We start from the raw sequence: 17293 nt of genomic DNA on the forward strand, positions 1-17293 counted from the left end.
GGAAATTATTTACATTTGAAAGAGCTGTAAGACAGTGTTTCAAAAAATGATTCTGTGTAAATGGGTTCAAGGTTAGTGTTGATAAAAAAAGGGCTTGGAAAGGGGAGGGGGGTGGTAAGACATTAGTGCGTTGTCGACCTGGTTAGAACAGTGTTTGATGAAATAGAAATAAGACTGTAATGTTTGATGCAGGGTGTTTTTGTTGGTTCATCAATCCTTGGAGTTACATATGCCAAATTACATGTAAGGTGCAATAATGATAAACATGATAAAAAATTCCTAGTCTGAGAGAGAGAGAGAGAGAGAGAGAGAGATTTGTTGCATTATTTAAACAGTGTTATGAATGATTTATTTTGTGTTTTTCTATTGTTATGACATATTAATGCCGTATTTATGAAGTGTGAAGTGAAATTTAATTTTGTCAGTTTTATTTTTTTTTCTCAGTGGACATTCTCCTCAAAGACAAGGTCATCATGATGCAGATTGTAGTGGAAGTGAAGAAGAGAGTGATAACCAATGTAATTCTATGGAAGAAATGTCAACAGGAAACTTGTATGGTGTCACCCCACCAACTTATATGCGTGGAGTAAAAAGAGACAAGAAAAAACACCAGACAAACATTCAAAAATCATCCTATAAACAATTCACAGAACTGAAGAAGGCCTCCAAGAAGTCCCATCGAAATGCGGTTATAAAAGAAAGGTATGCAAATGACCCTTTATTTTGCAAACTTGGACATATAGACTCTGATGACAATTTAGACAAGGATTTTGCAGACGATAAAGATAAGAGAAGCATGGATCGACGAGAAATGAGAAAGAAAAGCATGACTAAAACAATTGCTCATGAGCGCTTGGCGAAAAGAAGTTCTAGCGATTTAGCTGCCATAGACACATCTACAGTGGATGTTCCTGTGCCTCAGGCGGCCGCAAAATTTGACACCTCTGGAAGATTTTCTTCCTTTAATTTCGGCAGTAAATTGCCAGTGGATAGTTCCGGCAGATTCACATCGTTTAATTTGAAATCTCATCCCCTCTCCATGATGGGACAGTCTCTGAGCTCAAGCTGGTCTGTTGGAAGGAGTGAACACAGGAGGCAGTCTGTGGTAAATGTGGAAGTGCCCAAAGAGAGAGTGGATTTTTTCAAGATATTCTCAACGCTGCTTAATATGGGCTCAAATTCCAAAAAAGAGAAAGACGCAAAGGGAGTGAAAGAAAAAATGAGTTACAGAAGGCAGATCAGTTCAGAGCAGGAATTGTGGCAAGAACGTTACAAGGATTACCTGTGGCTGGAACTTCAGATGGAACAAAATGGATTTCAGAATCAGCTTGAACAGGAGGAATTTCTACAAAATGAGAGAGCAAAAATTCCAGGTGTGATTGAAGAGATACTGAATTTTAGGTTTGAATGTTCAGTAGAACTTAGTGACAGCAAGAGTGAAGAAGATTCCTATGCTAATCGGCAGAATGAAGGGACTGCATATTCATTCACTCTTTCAAGTGAAACTGTCGCTCAACAGAGGGAAGCTTTGAAATACGTCCAAGAATTGCTGGACAAACTAGATTCTTGTGAGAAACTGTTTCCAACATCAAGGTCCTTTGCAAAAGAATATGAAATGTATAAAAATGAACAATTTACTCAAAGAGTGAAATCACTTTATCTTTGGCAAAGTATTACCAAAGATCTGTGCCACAAAATAAAAAAATTAGGACTAGTACTTGGTGCACAACACGCATCAGATTTAGACTGGCCAGTTATAGAAAGTCCCCGATCATCGGAGGAATTTGATTTTACAGGTTTAAATAGAGTAGATATTCCTAAAATTCAAGAATCTGTCAGTGGAAATAGCGAAGACGAAGTTGAAATTCCATCACCAGAATGTTTAGGTGCACAGACAGACAATGCTAAGCGTGTAACGTTTACACTCCATCCTTCAAGGGCATCAAAGATCAGTAGTCCGGACTCCTCTGAGATTCCTTCGAGAGGATCCAAGTTGTCCTCGACCTACTCCCTCGGTAGTCTCTCTCGAGCCTCCAGTGAAGCCAGCCTTGATGAGCTGCATCACACTTCAGCCAAACTGTTGTTTAGAAAGTATGTAGACAAGACATTAAAGCGAATGGGCATGAATAAAATGTTGTTGAGGTTCAAAGAGCTCTTGGACAGAACGTTACAGAGAGCAAGAGAAGCTTTACAGAGACCAAAGACTCTCCCTCAGTTAGAAATGCAGGTAAACAAGTTTTAACATTTGCAGTAGTTTTAAAGAAATTTGCAGTTTTAATGCATTAGATTAGGATGTTTATCATGTTTATTTGTATTACAGTATCGACTAGACACAACTTTACACCAAAGCAGTCCGTAAAAGCTGACCCCTGTTCTGGCCTTGGTCTGCATTTTAAAAAAAAAATGCATCTGATCTCAGGTCTGATCAGGGTCTGTTATGGGTTTACTCGGGGTCGGTTCTTGGGGTTGGCTTTATGCACAAAAGCTGATTAATCTTTTTTCTTACAACCTGTAAACCCGCACCTAATATATTCCAAATACACAATCAAGTAGAGACTTTTGGTCATATTTCAGTAGCAATTTAAGGGTCTGCTTCTGAAATCGGAGTCTGCTTTCGATGTTTGCTCTGGGTTAGCATGGGGTCTGCTTGGAGTCAGCTCTGGGTCCGCCATAGCAAACCCTAAGCAGACCCTGAGAGGACACAGGGAGCAGAATGGGGGTTTGGTTGGAGTCTGCTTTCTGTTAGGTTGGGTCTGGTCATACTGTATATGTACTGCTATACATCTCTTAATTGTTCACGTCTAGCACTTCAGATGTTATGTCAGTGTCTGATCTAAATTTTAGGTTTTATTCATTAATATAATTATAAAAGAAATAAATGAATAAAATTTCACTTTTTGTTCACTGTGATTATTGTATATTAATTTTTTGTACAAGTTATATATTTTTGCTCACTTGCACTTTTGATTTTGCAGGTTTTTTTAAATCAAATTATTCAATTTTATTTGCCACAGTTCATTCAATTGTACTTCTTTGCCGACAAATTTCAGGATTTTCAGTACTTTTGATTTGTGATTGTAGTCACCAGAGGTAGATGGCACAGTCCAGCTCTCATCCTCACCCTCCTTGGATCTCCACTACGCCGACGCTAGCTCCACATCCATCAATTTCCACCGAAGTTCCAGCCTCACAGATTTCGGAGCTTGGTGCGAACAGTTCATCCAGATGGGCTTGCCTTCATTCCAGTCCAGCTACCTATTCCTACTGCATGTGTTTTTGGAAGTCATTCATGAAGCCTTGCGGCTTCGCCTGGAGCAGAGACCTGTTATCGACCCCTCGTTTCTCAGCATAAGACCGGTATGTTTTCAAATTTCATGTTAATGGCTACATGTCTGGTATAATGGGCAATACTGTTTGTTCCTCTTGCTTTTGAAATGGAATTAGAGGCATCCATTTTGCATTATCTTATCTAGCAACACATTCAGAGTCTAAAAACCAGGATTATTTATAGAAGAAATTAAACATCTTTTTAACACTATGTATAGAACCTGTTTATAGTCATAGTCTTCATGAAACCATCTTTGTTTGGTTACGGAAGGACCAACCATTCATTGCTTATTACCAATACAAATTAATATTCATAATAATTACAATAATTACCACATGGATTCTGAAATGTACTAGTAAACCCATGCTTTGTGCATACTGTACTCTTTGAGATTTATTGTTCTATGTTAGCTTTTGAGAGAATGCAAAGAGGTTTTGAGGGGAGCGGTGATAGTCAAGCAGTATTTCCAGACCATGGTGGACGAGGTAACATCAGAAGGGGACACCAACACAATGAAAGATCTGGAAGAGTTTGACAACGATGTCCGCCAGATGTTAGAAGTAAGTTTAATAAGACCCACAAGATGTAACACGTAAATTTATGTCCTACAAGATTAGTGGTCCAAGTTGCGAATAAAATGATTTGCAACCAGAAATTATGAGTATTTTGCATATTTGTGACAGAGTAAATCCCGGCCAGCAATCATCTTTTATAAGTGTAAATGTAACTCTGAGCATTGCACAAGATGTTGGACATAAATTATGTTCCACAAGAAGTTAGATTCAAGTTTATATACTGCAATATGTCAGACCTAAGTTATAGTCTCGCAAGATATTACACATAAGTAAATGTCTTGCAAGATGCTAGACTAAGTTAAAGTCTTGCAAGATGTTAGACTTAAGTTAAAGCCTCACAAGGTGTTAGACTTAATTTAAAGTCTCAGAAGAAGTTAGATGTTGGTTTTTATCCTTGCTAAGAAGTATTACAGAGTCTGTGTTAAGTATCGAAGTCTTTTTGTATTCCCCAACATCACAACTCATAGATTTAGGAGATTTGATTACAGGCATAAACTCTTTGTATTTGTACTTGCTGCAGGTGTATTTCACATACCTACAGAGCTGGATGTTGGCTCTCCAGAGTCTCCCTGAGGCATCTCTCAGTCTGAAAAATGTCCTGGAGTCAGAATGGCTCTTCACCAAGCAGATATGTCCCCATGTTATTGGAGGGGAGGCAGAAGCAGGCAAACGATTCAGGTATTAGAATGTTGTATACAGGCCCTGTATACACTCCATCCCTGTATTACAGAGTTATTTTTGCTCTCGTAATTTTCACCCTTCTCCACATGCAATCAGTTTTGCCCCATTTTGGAGTCTTCCAGACAAAGTTGTGTTTAGAGAGAGCCAATATGAGATATTCAGATTAATCCAGTCTTAAATTTTTCCACTGACAAGAAACGTGAAAGGTGCGAAATGAAACAGGGGCGAATATTCACCTAAATACAGTACATGTACTGGCTACAGACTTCATAATGATATTCTAAAACAGCCAATTTAGGTTTAAATTTTTACAAAGGTGTGATTTTGAAGGGTGAAGGAGAAGACAGCTCAATCTTTTTTTAAATCACTTTAGTGACATGGATTTTACATGTGCTTTCAGCTCACTGGCCAGTAGTCTGCTGAATTCAATTGCGGACTTTTTGGAGAGCGGAATTGATGATTTCTCAACAAGCCTGTACAACTTAACGATCAACGATGACAGCGTGGATAGATCAGACCCAGGGGAGAAGACACTAACAACAACAACGACAGCGACACCAATGATGAAGTGCAGGATCAACAGAAGATGGTGATCCAGGATATCAGGTCAGAAGTGCAGGCAATATATATACGATATTTGTCTCATGATGGTGAATCTAATGGCATTTTATATCTCTCTATAGTATTTGTCTCATGTGTAGGCCTTGTATCTCTTTATGGTTATTGTCTCATATGCAGACTTTATATCTCTTAATGATATTTATATCATATGCAAGCTTTATATACCGGTATCTCTGTATGATTTTTGTCTCATATGCAGGCTTTATATCTCTGTATGATTTTTGTCTCATATGCAGGCTTTATATCTCTGTATGATTTTTGTCTCATATGCAGGCTTTATATCTCTGTATGATATTTGTCTCATATGCAGGTTTTATATCTCTGTATGATATTTGTCTCATATGCAGGCTTCTTAATGATATTTGTCTCATATGCAGGCATTATATCTCTCTAGGATATGCGTCTCAAGTGCAGACTTTACATATCTCTATGATATTTGTCTCATGTGCAGACTTAATATCTCTTAATGATATTTATCTCATATGCAGACTTTATATCTCTGTATGATATTTATCTCATATGCAGGCTTTATATCTCTATTCGATATGTGTCTCAAGTGCAGGCTTTACATATCTCTATTAATCAAATCAACAACAACATTTCGGCGAAAATCATTTAAAACTATTTCACTATGTTATTTGTCTGGGAACAGTAAAAGTAGAAGCATTTAAGAAGCATTCTATACCATGGACACAGAAATTCATTAATTTAAAAAATGAAATCATACTCTCCCTCCCACCCACCCCCCCCCCCAAAAAAAAAAAAAAAAAAAAAATTAATCTATAAGTTTTTCAGGCGAACAATTTTTTAAGATGGCAAAATAATACAATGTATAAGAATAAATGTGGCAACTTTTATCAAAATTATATGATGTTCAACAAACAATCTTATACTCATCGACATATTTGATTTTGTTTGCATGTCAGAAAATTCAAAAGTTTTCAATTTAAAAGAGATTATGGAAAAATTGAAAATTAGACCATCTCAAAAATTACTGGATATACGGTATCATTGTATTGAAATTCTGTTATTCAAGATGCCTTTCAAATTATGTTTGTTACATCTGTGTGTTAATGATAATGTATTGATTTTACAGGCATCTGTTTCAACAGACATCAAGAAATTGCAAAAAACTCTTCAATGAAGCAAGAGAAAGGGCTTCAAAAGCATTAGGATTTGCAAAAGCACTGCGAAAGGTATCCTTACTTTATTCTAGAATTTGAATCTTCTAGATTAAAGTGAAAGACGTAATGTGGAGATTTTCTAAAGTAAGCTAAATTTTAAAACTGGCATGTACATGTACATGATGTATTTTACAGATTTATGATTCAACATAAGACTTGCAAGATCTAAAGGTATCAGATTGACCAAAAAATGATAGCCAGCGCGAGTTATTCAATTTTGTATGCGCACACCATTGCAGTTATGAGACCTGATTTTTCAAAAAATAATGATTCAATGCTCAAATACCAAAATATGAATCAACCATAAATGACTCTGTGATGTTGTAATAAGCATGCATTTTTTACACGATAAGATTGTGTACTCATACCACACATAACATTGGACATGGGAAATCTGGCTGAACTTGTCAATCAAATTTTGAGTATTTGATTTCTGTAAACAGCAAAGTGAAACAAATTGACTTTAAATCAGTCGGAATCGGTATCTAATAGCATTATTTGAATGATATAAAATCCAGCGATTTGAAAAAGAGTGAAAAATGTACCGTTCATGCACATACATGTAATATGAAATGCGAATCCCGATGAAAAATTGCAATCAGTGATTAGAAATTTCATTATTTGACTCTTGGTTACATGATTTACGGAAAAAAACAAGGATATGTTTAAACACAGTAATTAAAATAAATGTGTACAAGCATTTTAACCAAGAAATCCATTATGCATGGTACTTGTTAAAAATAGTTAGTAGCAAATATGCCGTTATACAAATGTTAGGTCCAAAACACTCTGTATGTATAATGAAATTAGGTATACAAAAAATTGAACAAATTGAATAGGGCCACACAATTACCAGATTACCCCAATTCAAGTTATGCACAGTCACAATATCTACAAAATCAATAATTAAAACGACTTACTCAGTATTTTTCGACGAAATACGCGACTTGTTCACTGCAAACTTTACTCTATAAATTAGGGGTTTTTTTCTTCACATTATTGCAATAGCGCCAGGGGAAAAAAATAACGTCATACAACGGCAAATGACGTAAAGCTGCTACAAGTCACAATCAGCGTAAGGGGGGGAAGTTAAAATAATTCGTTTTAAAATTATGAAAAAAAATATTGCTTGACTTAATGCATCAATTGTTAATTCTTTATTGTTTATTATGTTAAATAAATAATGGTACGACTTTTTGAAAATTCATTTCAAGCTCCGTAATCTACCGAGCTCATCCTGGAAAATCCCGAGCTCTCAGGCTCAATTGTACATCCGATACCTTAAGTGAATTTATTTGACATGTTTGAAACATAATTCCTACAACTCAGATCATGCATATGAAAATGATATGCCAAATTTTGCCCAAGTGAATTATGTTGTGCTGTAATGAGAAGTATTTTTTTATTATTGAAGGATCTGGAAATAGCCGCTGACTTTAACATTGCAGTGACCACAGTTGAGCTTTAAGCTAAACTAAAAACAACTAATTTTGTGATGGTAAGTGTGTGATTGTGTCTGTAGCTTGAAGCAGTGAAATCTAGGCCATTTTCATTACACTTTATAACAGAAGGTGACCTTGAGCATTTTATCAAATAATGCTACAGAACCAGTTAATGGTAATGGATTCTTTGATTGGGATTGTATATATTATTTAAGACAAGTATCTTCTGCAGGTAAATTGGAAATTTCTTTCAGTGAAGAAAAGACAAAATATTTGTTTTTTCTTTAAGGTCAACTTCTCGACCAATGACCCCGGATATCTGATGTTCATCCTGTCCAGAATCGCTGACAACCGACGCCTCATCTTGCAGCTGTTAAATGTGACTTGTGGACAAGAAGACTTAAGCGCCTCAATACAAGACCTGGGTACGCTCAAAGAGGACGGCTACCTACTAATGGTGTGTTGTCAGGGTGGGCAGGGGAGTGTGAAGGACTGCCCCCGCTGGTTCGGTCAAATCGTCAATGTGGACCCAACAGCTGAAACGGCCATTGCATTGTCTCACATACAGGTACCATTTATACTCTCAAATGTTATGTAAAATATTCAGGTACCTCTATAATAATGTACAGTAAGCATTTACCAGCAGGTGTAATTTACACTTATTATGAGAAAATTTATATGAATGTAAATACTACAAAAATGGCCACATTTGAATTGATTGGATTATTATAATAGGAAAATTTTTGTACCATGAAAATTAAATGTCTTTTTTATGTTTTAATTAAGACGGTTGGATGATCTTGGGCTTTTATAGACTATATTTATCTCCGTAAAAAGAAGATCTCTGTATAAAGATATACAGAAATATTCATATTTTAAAGCTAAGATAGTTAAAATACTTTTTTACTAAATAATAGTTTATAGCTTTGAAAATCATACCGAAATATATAAGATGAATTAAGTGGCTCGACTCTTTGAATAGTAATATAAACTTAAGGTTGGTAGTATAAATCATTGAGATTGTTTGTTGTTTTCATGGAATGTTTGTTGTTTTAATGGTTTGTTTAATTGTTTTGTTCATTTGTAGGTAGAAGGCCTACTGCTGGTTGTTATTCATTCCTCTCAGCTCAGCGCCCAGAGAAAGGAGTTTGAATCTTTGATGGGGAAAACGGTGCAACTTGTGAATGAGCAGACATCTTGTCATCAAGCCATTGGGTATATCCCTCTAACTATTTTTAGAAACGGTAGGACAACAAAGTAGTGCCTTTAAGCAAAATAGTCCCTATTCTTGCAGATTGTATATACATTTATTTGGACATTTTAAATCGGAATGCTTGACACAGGTCAGAGAAGAGAATTTGCAATTTTTAAAACAATTGTCAAAATTGAATAATCATTTGAAGAGAAGAATTGAAATTGTTTGATGTAAACCCTTTCCAAAACTGAGAAATTCCCTACTTTTACTTTCATTTTCAGAGTTTTTCAATACAGACGCAATTTGCCGGAAAACAAATCTGACTTCAAACCACGAAATTTGAACAGGAAAGAGACAATTTGATGAGCTTTCATTCAAGAGGTCCCTCGTTGCTGAAAGAAAATTAGGGCCGGAGCTATGAACCATAACGTTAACATTGCCGCCTATGGAAAATGCATTAGTGGACTATACCCATATTGAGCTCCATGCATGCTGGTAAGGCATATTTCTTACTATTATATTAAAGAAATTGTGATTTTAACTTGAACATAATTTATTTTGAGTTTTTACATAAAAAAATGAAAAGGTGTGTGTGTTTCTAATTATATATGAGTTTAGAAGACATATTTATAAATTTTGATACCAAATATCACTTCGGGTTTTTAGTGCGATCATTTCAAGCGAACAAAAGTGAAAGTAGAAAAGCAGAAAGTTTCCGGTGAGGAAAAATACTTCATTCTAGCAGTGTCCAGCTATCTAAGATTAGTTTACATTGTAAGTGAATTGAATTAGTGTCCGGTAGGTTCCAATTCTATATTTATGATGATAGATTTGCATTAAATTTGAGTAAATTGATTTGTCATGCATGTGGCATTACTATGTACCGAAGATGTAGGTATGCACTCTTTAACATGTAGAAGCCTATTGCAAAAATAGATCAATATGTTGGGGTGGGTGTTGATATTGAATGCTATGGGGGGGGGGGGGGTGTTGGTCTTTATGCTGTATAGATGTGTTGTGCATGAAGATGTAGTTATTGTTCCCTATATGTTCTCTCTTTCTGTATCTTTCCCCCTCTCTCTAATTCTCTCTGTGTCACTTAATCTCTCTCTCTCTCTCTCTCTCTCTCTCTCTCTCTCTCTCTCTCTCTCTCTCTCTCTCTCTCAAACTAATGGCTGCTTTTGACATAGAATTGCATATGTTGGGGATAGTGTTTGATAATGTAAAATTTAATTCAAAACATTTCATTTTAGATAACATGTAAATTGAAATGGAACTTCTTCAAAGAATAAAACACAACAATGAGCCACACTTGATGTAAGTAAAATTTATTTTTGTAACTACACTCGTCCAAGTTTAAAAGAAGAAACCTGTAAAACTATATACCCTGGCCAGTATTTTACATGCAGATAATTTAGAATATTAGATACTGGGAAACTTTACATTGATTATACATATTTCACAGACTTAATGGGTATTTCTTGTTCTTTTGGATTTTGAACTTCAGTTAGATGTATTCGACTCTCTTCCACTAGATATGTCTTTTGATAATTTTTGTTAAATTTGTTACCATGGTAACAATTAATATACAAGAGTAAAAGAAAAAATCCTTATTAGCAAGTTTCTTTTCCCTATGACATATATTTAATGAGTTAAGTCATGGTGCATTTGTTCCGAATTTAGGCTTGAATAAAATTAAGCAAATATTACACTTATGTGAGTAAAAACAACTCATTACTATGACGTCATAGTTGAGGTAATCTCAAGCTAGCATCAAAATAGAGCAAAAACTGAATTGAGGGCCTCACATTATAGAGTCATATAACTTTATTATTTATAAACCAATACCTACATGTAATACATTGATGGATAGGGAAATTCCTAAGTCTATACTTTTCTATTTTACCTTTTTAGTGGTGTTTGAAAACAATTCTTTTTTGTAACTAAAGAAAAAGTAAAATCAGACATAATTGAGCTTTTTCATCAGAATATAAACAAAATGAATTTGGTAAAATATTGAATGTTTATGTTTTACATGTATTTTAATCCTTGAGATTAAAGTTTCCTCAATTTATGCAATTTGAAGAGCATCGAGTGCCAATGAGCTAGGCCTATATGTTGTGTAGGTAAATTATGACTGGACTGTTTCTTCCGATTTCATGCATGTGTATCAATGCTGCAAAATCCATAATTATGTATTGAATTTTTCCAAATTTGGAATCATGGTTCTATATAGTGTCTAGAGTGAATATATAAGCTAAGAATTGTAAATAACCACAATGACTGTTTTATATTGCTTTTCTATAAAAACACCGGTTAATGTAGTACCCGTTCATAAATTTTGTTAGGTTAATATAACAGTTTCTTTAAGTGCACCCGACTTCTATGATGGAAAGATTGCTTCTATCAGTTGAGTTTCACACCTTTTTTACGTGGTAGACACTCATGAGAACCTTGTATAAACACTATGAGCCCCCAAATCACTTTGACATTTACCGAGAGCACTGGGCAGACAGAATTAGACACGCATTACCTCATGTTGCTTGGGTACCTGTTAAGTGTCAATCCAGTCATGTTTGATTAATGCAGTTCTTTTTAAAAGATTATGTAACATGAAGAATGTGCTTTTAAAGAAGTTATTAAAAACAAAATTTCCCTTGTATGCCTTGTTAGATTTAGCCAAAACCATAAGTAGAGGGAAAAACCTTCAAAATGAAAGCATGTCTCTATTGGTAGATCATAAAATATTTCCAGTTTGTAACAATAGCAATGATCTGTTAATATGATAGACTGCTTAATACCATTATCTTTCTTGACAAAATACTAGTAGCTAATAAATTTAACGGGGTCAACTTTACTGCTATGCCATTAAAACGGAAACAAATTTTGTGTTGTGTGTTTTCATGATAAAATAAATGATTTTAGTAAGTCCTATTTCTTTATCATTATTATACTCAAATAATTATTCACTAGATGTTAAATTCGCGGAATTTTAATTTCAGTGAATATAGCGAAAAATAACTCCGCGAGTTAATTTCCTGCTATACAGTAATAGTTTATAGCTTTGAAAATCTTACCTAAAAATTTAAGGTGAATCTGATGACTATAAGTTGTTGATCACCTAGACTCTATAAATATAATTACTGATATTAAGGTTAATATGAGATTGATTTTGTTTTCATGGATTGTTAGTTATTTTAATGGTTTGTTTAATTGTTTGTTTATTTGTTCATTTGTACTTTAAAGGTCTACTCCTGGTTGGTATACATTCCTCTCAGCTCAGCGTCCAGGGAAAGGAGTTTAAATCCTTGATGGGGAAAACGATGCATCTTGTGAACAATCAGACATCATGTCATCAAGCCATAACAGAATCCTTGACAGAGCTGAAGGTTACATGTATGTCTGGTGTTCTCTGATGCTGTAAATTGATTTCCTGTTTACACAAGATTAAGCAAAACTTGGCACTCCTGACTCATAATCTGTAGCCTCAGTATTGCTCTTTCAGATGAAATCTCAAGCCAATGATCATCAAGCTTTGAAGGAGTTGGCCTATGAAATTATCTTGTTTGACGGCATGCAGCATCCAAACCTGGTGCAGTATCACGGAGTTGAAGTCCACAGGATGAGGATTTGTTACTGATATGTTGGATTCATCAGATATTTTATACGATTTAGAATTCTGTGGGTTTTGCGAGTATCCCCCTTTTTGCAGGTATCGTTACCTACAAGTTTCTGTTCACATAATCATTGACTCTTTGTTAATACATGTACTGTAAGCCGACCTCTATTTATGGTAACTTTATGTTGCGATTTTTCTGTAATAAACAAGTTTAATGTGCCTAATTTTCATGGCCAGATCTTTTTAAGCCAAAACATGTTATTAAGAGGTGAAAAAAACGCTTTTTGGTGAAAACATTGTCTCAAACCACAGTCCAGCATCTGTATATTTGGATAGCTCTCTCCTACCCAAAACTGCGAGAACACCTTGTTCACCAAAATCTTGAATATTAACACAAAATGTGTAAGGACCACTTCAACCAATGAAAATTATTGTTTAACCTTGCATGGTCACTGCCTTTGTAGCAATGATATAATACTGTATGTTACGTAAACTGTGATTGGATAATCAAAGGTTGCTTCAAAGGTCAATCTCCGACTATGCTTTACTCGCATTGGTCAATACTGGAAGAAACTATGAGTTATTTTTGTGTCGACTTGTGCAACCACAGCGAGGTGGAAGAGGATCATACATATTGCCAGTGGTTTGTGACGATGTGAGAACATATTCTTGACAGTGATATTTCTACTTGCAAACTAAGGATAATTTAAAGTACATTGTACATGTATCAGGATAATTATTCCATCAAGATGACTTAAGGTATTCTGTTCTTAAAAAAAAAAAAAGCTCTGTCCCACTGAGGTTTTGGCAATTCATTTAACATCTACTCCCTATAATAAGTATATTTCTGGACTAACTTGTCAATAACCTATAAAAAAAAGGTTAATATATTTATTGAGTACTATTATACATGTAACTTGCTGGCTATAGCTTTACATTACAGCAGAATGGATTGTATAATTTTGTATCGGGTACATCAGCTTACTCACTTGTTATTCCAATATATTATAGGTCTGGATGAAATGCTGGTGTTTATGGAGTACTGTGGTCGTGGAACTCTGGAGGAGGCGGCTAAGGCGAGTCTACCCGAACAGAGCATTCGTGTGTACACGCGAGAGATTCTACTAGCCGTCAATTACCTTCATGGTAGGACCTACTGGTACATGCACATACATACACAAGTGATGTCACAGTCATACTAGTTATTCCTGGTCCTTTTTTATCCCCTCGCGCAAATTGTTGCGAAGGGGATATAGCATCGCTACTGTGCATGTGTGTGTTCGTATGTGTGTATGTATGTATTTGTGTGTGTGCACTCCATTTCAATTTTCTTATACTAAATTGATAAAAAACCTTCCAATAGAATTTCCTCAACCTTTGCACAAATATGCCTCATTGTAAAAGATTAAAACAAATGCAATGTCAATTAATTGGTAAAATTTTTATGCAAAAACTTAGATAAAATTACACCATTGTAAAGGAGGGGGGGGGGGATACATTATGACAAAATTCGTTCAAAACTAAAAAACATTTATCATAGATTGCACATTTCTGTAAAATAACAAATAAAAAATGCATGTGCCTTTCCAAACCATTAATACTATTACAAATTATTTCATTAAATCAATGACATAATCAATTTTGTATACGAGTTATCAATCGAAATTTCTGAGTAAGAGTTATCAATCTTTCTTTGAAACCAAAGTGAAGGTAAGCAGTTCAAATCAACAACTTGATATTTTTTGGATTTAGATCTAGTACAGGTAAAGAAAATGTAGTTTTTGCAGTAATGGAGGGTTAGTAGAATGTGGTCTTCTCATTAACATAACTATATATTGCTAAATGATGCATCCCTACACACAATAACTCATGTCGCGAGGGGATGCTCCGCTTAGCGGTGCCCTTGTTTTTTATTTGTTTGCTATGTGTATGCATTATCAACCTTAAAAAAAAGGGTTGGTTTGATGTATCGGTTGGGAGGGGGGGGGGACAGGGACCTGTAGAAATACCAGTATTAAGTCTTAACTTTAATTTGAAGTTATTTCCCATAATCTCTCTCTCTCTCTCTCTCTCTCTCTCTCTCTCTCTCTCTCTCTCTCTCTCTCTCTCTCTCTGTATATAGTGTAATTTGCTGTATTGATTGCAATAAAATTAACATGGACCTTACAGAATTATTACATTTTTTGAATTGCCAAACAACAGATCAATGATGTTTATGTCCATTTTATTGACATTATCATTACTTTTGTTATGCAGATCCCACTACCATACTGTAAACTCACGGAGAGGGGCAGCTGTCAACCCGCCCCCTAGTTTTTCCTCTAACAAGACTTGTAATGGGGGTGCATCTACAATGAACCCCAATGTAAAATAACAACATGTTGTAAGGTAAGTTTATCATATTCATTTTTATGACAATAACACTGAAAAGTAAATATGAGGGATATGCAAATTTATTATGCTGGTCAGTGTGTACACACAAAACATTTCATGTATAAATAGATGTATATGTTAATAAATATTGGTTAGAAAGTGTCAGTGTAAGCATTTAATATATAAATACATATGAATAAATATTGATTAGAACCTGCTTGTAACTTTTTAAATCTAATTGTATTGCATATTTTTGTTACAATAATAGCTGTAAATTCTAAATAAGTCTCTTGTTCTCATTTTAGGCTTTGAAATGTATCTACTAACACTGTTTTAGGTTTGGTTGCTGGCATTGAACTGTGACTGCCCAAGACTGATGAGGTCTGCTGAAAACTGTTATCTCTGTAACACTGTTACATCCTTTTTGGCCGCCTCATCTTCATTAAGTGTCTTGGGCGTCACTGTTCATGGTAACATACCAGACACTAACATCGTGAAGAGCAGCTGCATGTAGAGATGTATGACCCTACATGTATACCATCTTCGCTGGCCAAGGGTTTACGATCCACCACTCTGCTCCTTTATACAACCTTTGGCAGATTCAGACGACAAAATCAAACTCGCGCAACGGAATCTGATTGGCTGCGAAGCAAGGCGATTTCAGGAAATCAACTAATTGGCTGTTTAGTTAGTTGTGTTTTTATACAAAATTTAGATACAATCATTGTCACAATTTATATGTGATTAATTTTAGTAACATATGATATATAATTACAAATATATGGGTGTCACATTTAATGTCCAAACTGTTTCCTATAGTTTTAACCTGTACATATATTTTAATCCAAATCGGGTGTCCATAGATCTTTTTTTAGTACCTTTAAACTCAATCAACTGGTTAGGCATTTAAATGCCCGTGCTGGTGTGGTCAGTTTGGGCGTAGCAGGCACCTGATAAGGACAAGCTGTCCTGCACTAGAGTTTGTTCAATTTAAAGTAAAGTATTTGCATCTGAGCATTTTCTAACCAGGTTCTTCTCACTTCTGAGTTTGTGTATTGTTAATTTTCAGTTGCAATGACAGCCAAGTTTCTTTTTGTGTTTTGTAGATTTGTTCCATAATGTTGTCTTAAACTTAACAAATTGTTTGAGTATATAAAAACTGGTAATGTTTATTAAAGTATACAAGTAGTTGTAAAGTAACAAAGCTATGTTAGCATTGTAAAATGTTTGTACAGTAATTGCATGAAATCAGTGTATACGTATACATGCTATTTGCGTAATATGTAGAGTATGTGTAAAAGTATAAGTTTACATGTGAAAGTAAAACTATATGAGTAAAAACATCAGTAAAAGTATGCATGTGTAATATAAGTAAATACATGTAAAGTAGTTGTGTAAAGTAATTTATATATATATATATATGGAAAAACATGCATAGTATGTAACCCTAATGTATGGTATATACAGCTATGATATGTCTATTATTTAATAGATCCCAGTATGCACTATCCCAGTTTGCAGTATCCCAGTTTGCAGTATCCCAGTTTGCATTATCCCAGTATTGCAGAAACACAGTATTGCTGTTCTCCAGTATTTCCATATTCCATGCAGTGCAACAGTATTTCGGGAACTCAATTTTCCGTAAACCCAGTATTCCATAAACTCAGGTCAATGGAACCACCCTAAATATTCAACAATACAGATTCAACAGCATGTGGTCTGTCATACCTGGACGGATGGTTTGGGAGCCTACCAAGGCCGCTATTACGTACCAGCAAGTGATTGAACCAAACAAATTAAACATTTTCTTTCATCATCCCACAAGTGCATCAGAAGAGCCCTCCAAGGCCGCCATAACGGACCAGCCAATTATTGAACCCCAAAAAATTTAATATTTTCTTTGTTAAATTAAAACACAAGGTAAACAAATGTATTGTATTAAAATGTAGTAAAATACAGTTATTCTTTATGACAACTAGAATAGCCAGTCTGTGGCACATATAGATTTCCTTTTAGAAACAAAAGGGGTCACAGTATAAAATGGATTCAAGAGCGTGATGTGTTCTGCGAGATACTGAGAGGAATTAAACACCAACAAGACTGTACAAGTTAAAAATTTATCTCAACTCGGCATTCTTGTGCAACTGGCACCATTTGTTGAATAAAATTAATGTTTGTTACTATTGCGAAATGATACATTCAATTCCAACCACCAATACTGTTGCAATTGATTTAAATTATTGCTAATAATGGCTTAAAAACAAAAACGTTGCAA

At 34.9% G+C, this 17293-nt stretch overlaps 1 protein-coding gene across 1 annotated transcript; it reads left to right on the plus strand.

Moving 5' to 3' along the window:
* The first annotated feature begins 510 nt into the window (after positions 1–510).
* On the plus strand, positions 511–7889 carry LOC136271273 (mitogen-activated protein kinase kinase kinase 4-like). The gene is made up of 7 exons (XM_066070935.1): positions 511–2227; positions 3082–3357; positions 3739–3888; positions 4424–4581; positions 4985–5190; positions 6302–6401; positions 7804–7889. The coding sequence occupies exons 1-5, from the start codon at positions 527–529 to the stop codon at positions 5175–5177; spliced, it is 2478 nt and encodes an 825-aa protein (XP_065927007.1). The 5' UTR covers positions 511–526; the 3' UTR covers positions 5178–5190; positions 6302–6401; positions 7804–7889.
* Positions 7890–17293: the final 9404 nt, after the last annotated feature.

The sequence above is a fragment of the Magallana gigas genome, chromosome 9, assembly GCF_963853765.1.
Source record: "Magallana gigas chromosome 9, xbMagGiga1.1, whole genome shotgun sequence".
NCBI lineage: Eukaryota > Metazoa > Mollusca > Bivalvia > Ostreida > Ostreidae > Magallana > Magallana gigas.

Bases quoted from the DNA above. Each gene is read 5' to 3' on its own strand.
- LOC136271273 (XM_066070935.1), top strand. From the start codon at position 527: ATGGAAGAAATGTCAACAGGAAACTTGTATGGTGTCACCCCACCAACT. The intron at 2,228-3,081 runs GTAAACAAGTTT...TTGTGATTGTAG, and splicing joins TCCCTCAGTTAGAAATGCAG to TCACCAGAGGTAGATGGCAC. The intron at 3,889-4,423 runs GTAAGTTTAATA...TACTTGCTGCAG, and splicing joins ATGTCCGCCAGATGTTAGAA to GTGTATTTCACATACCTACA.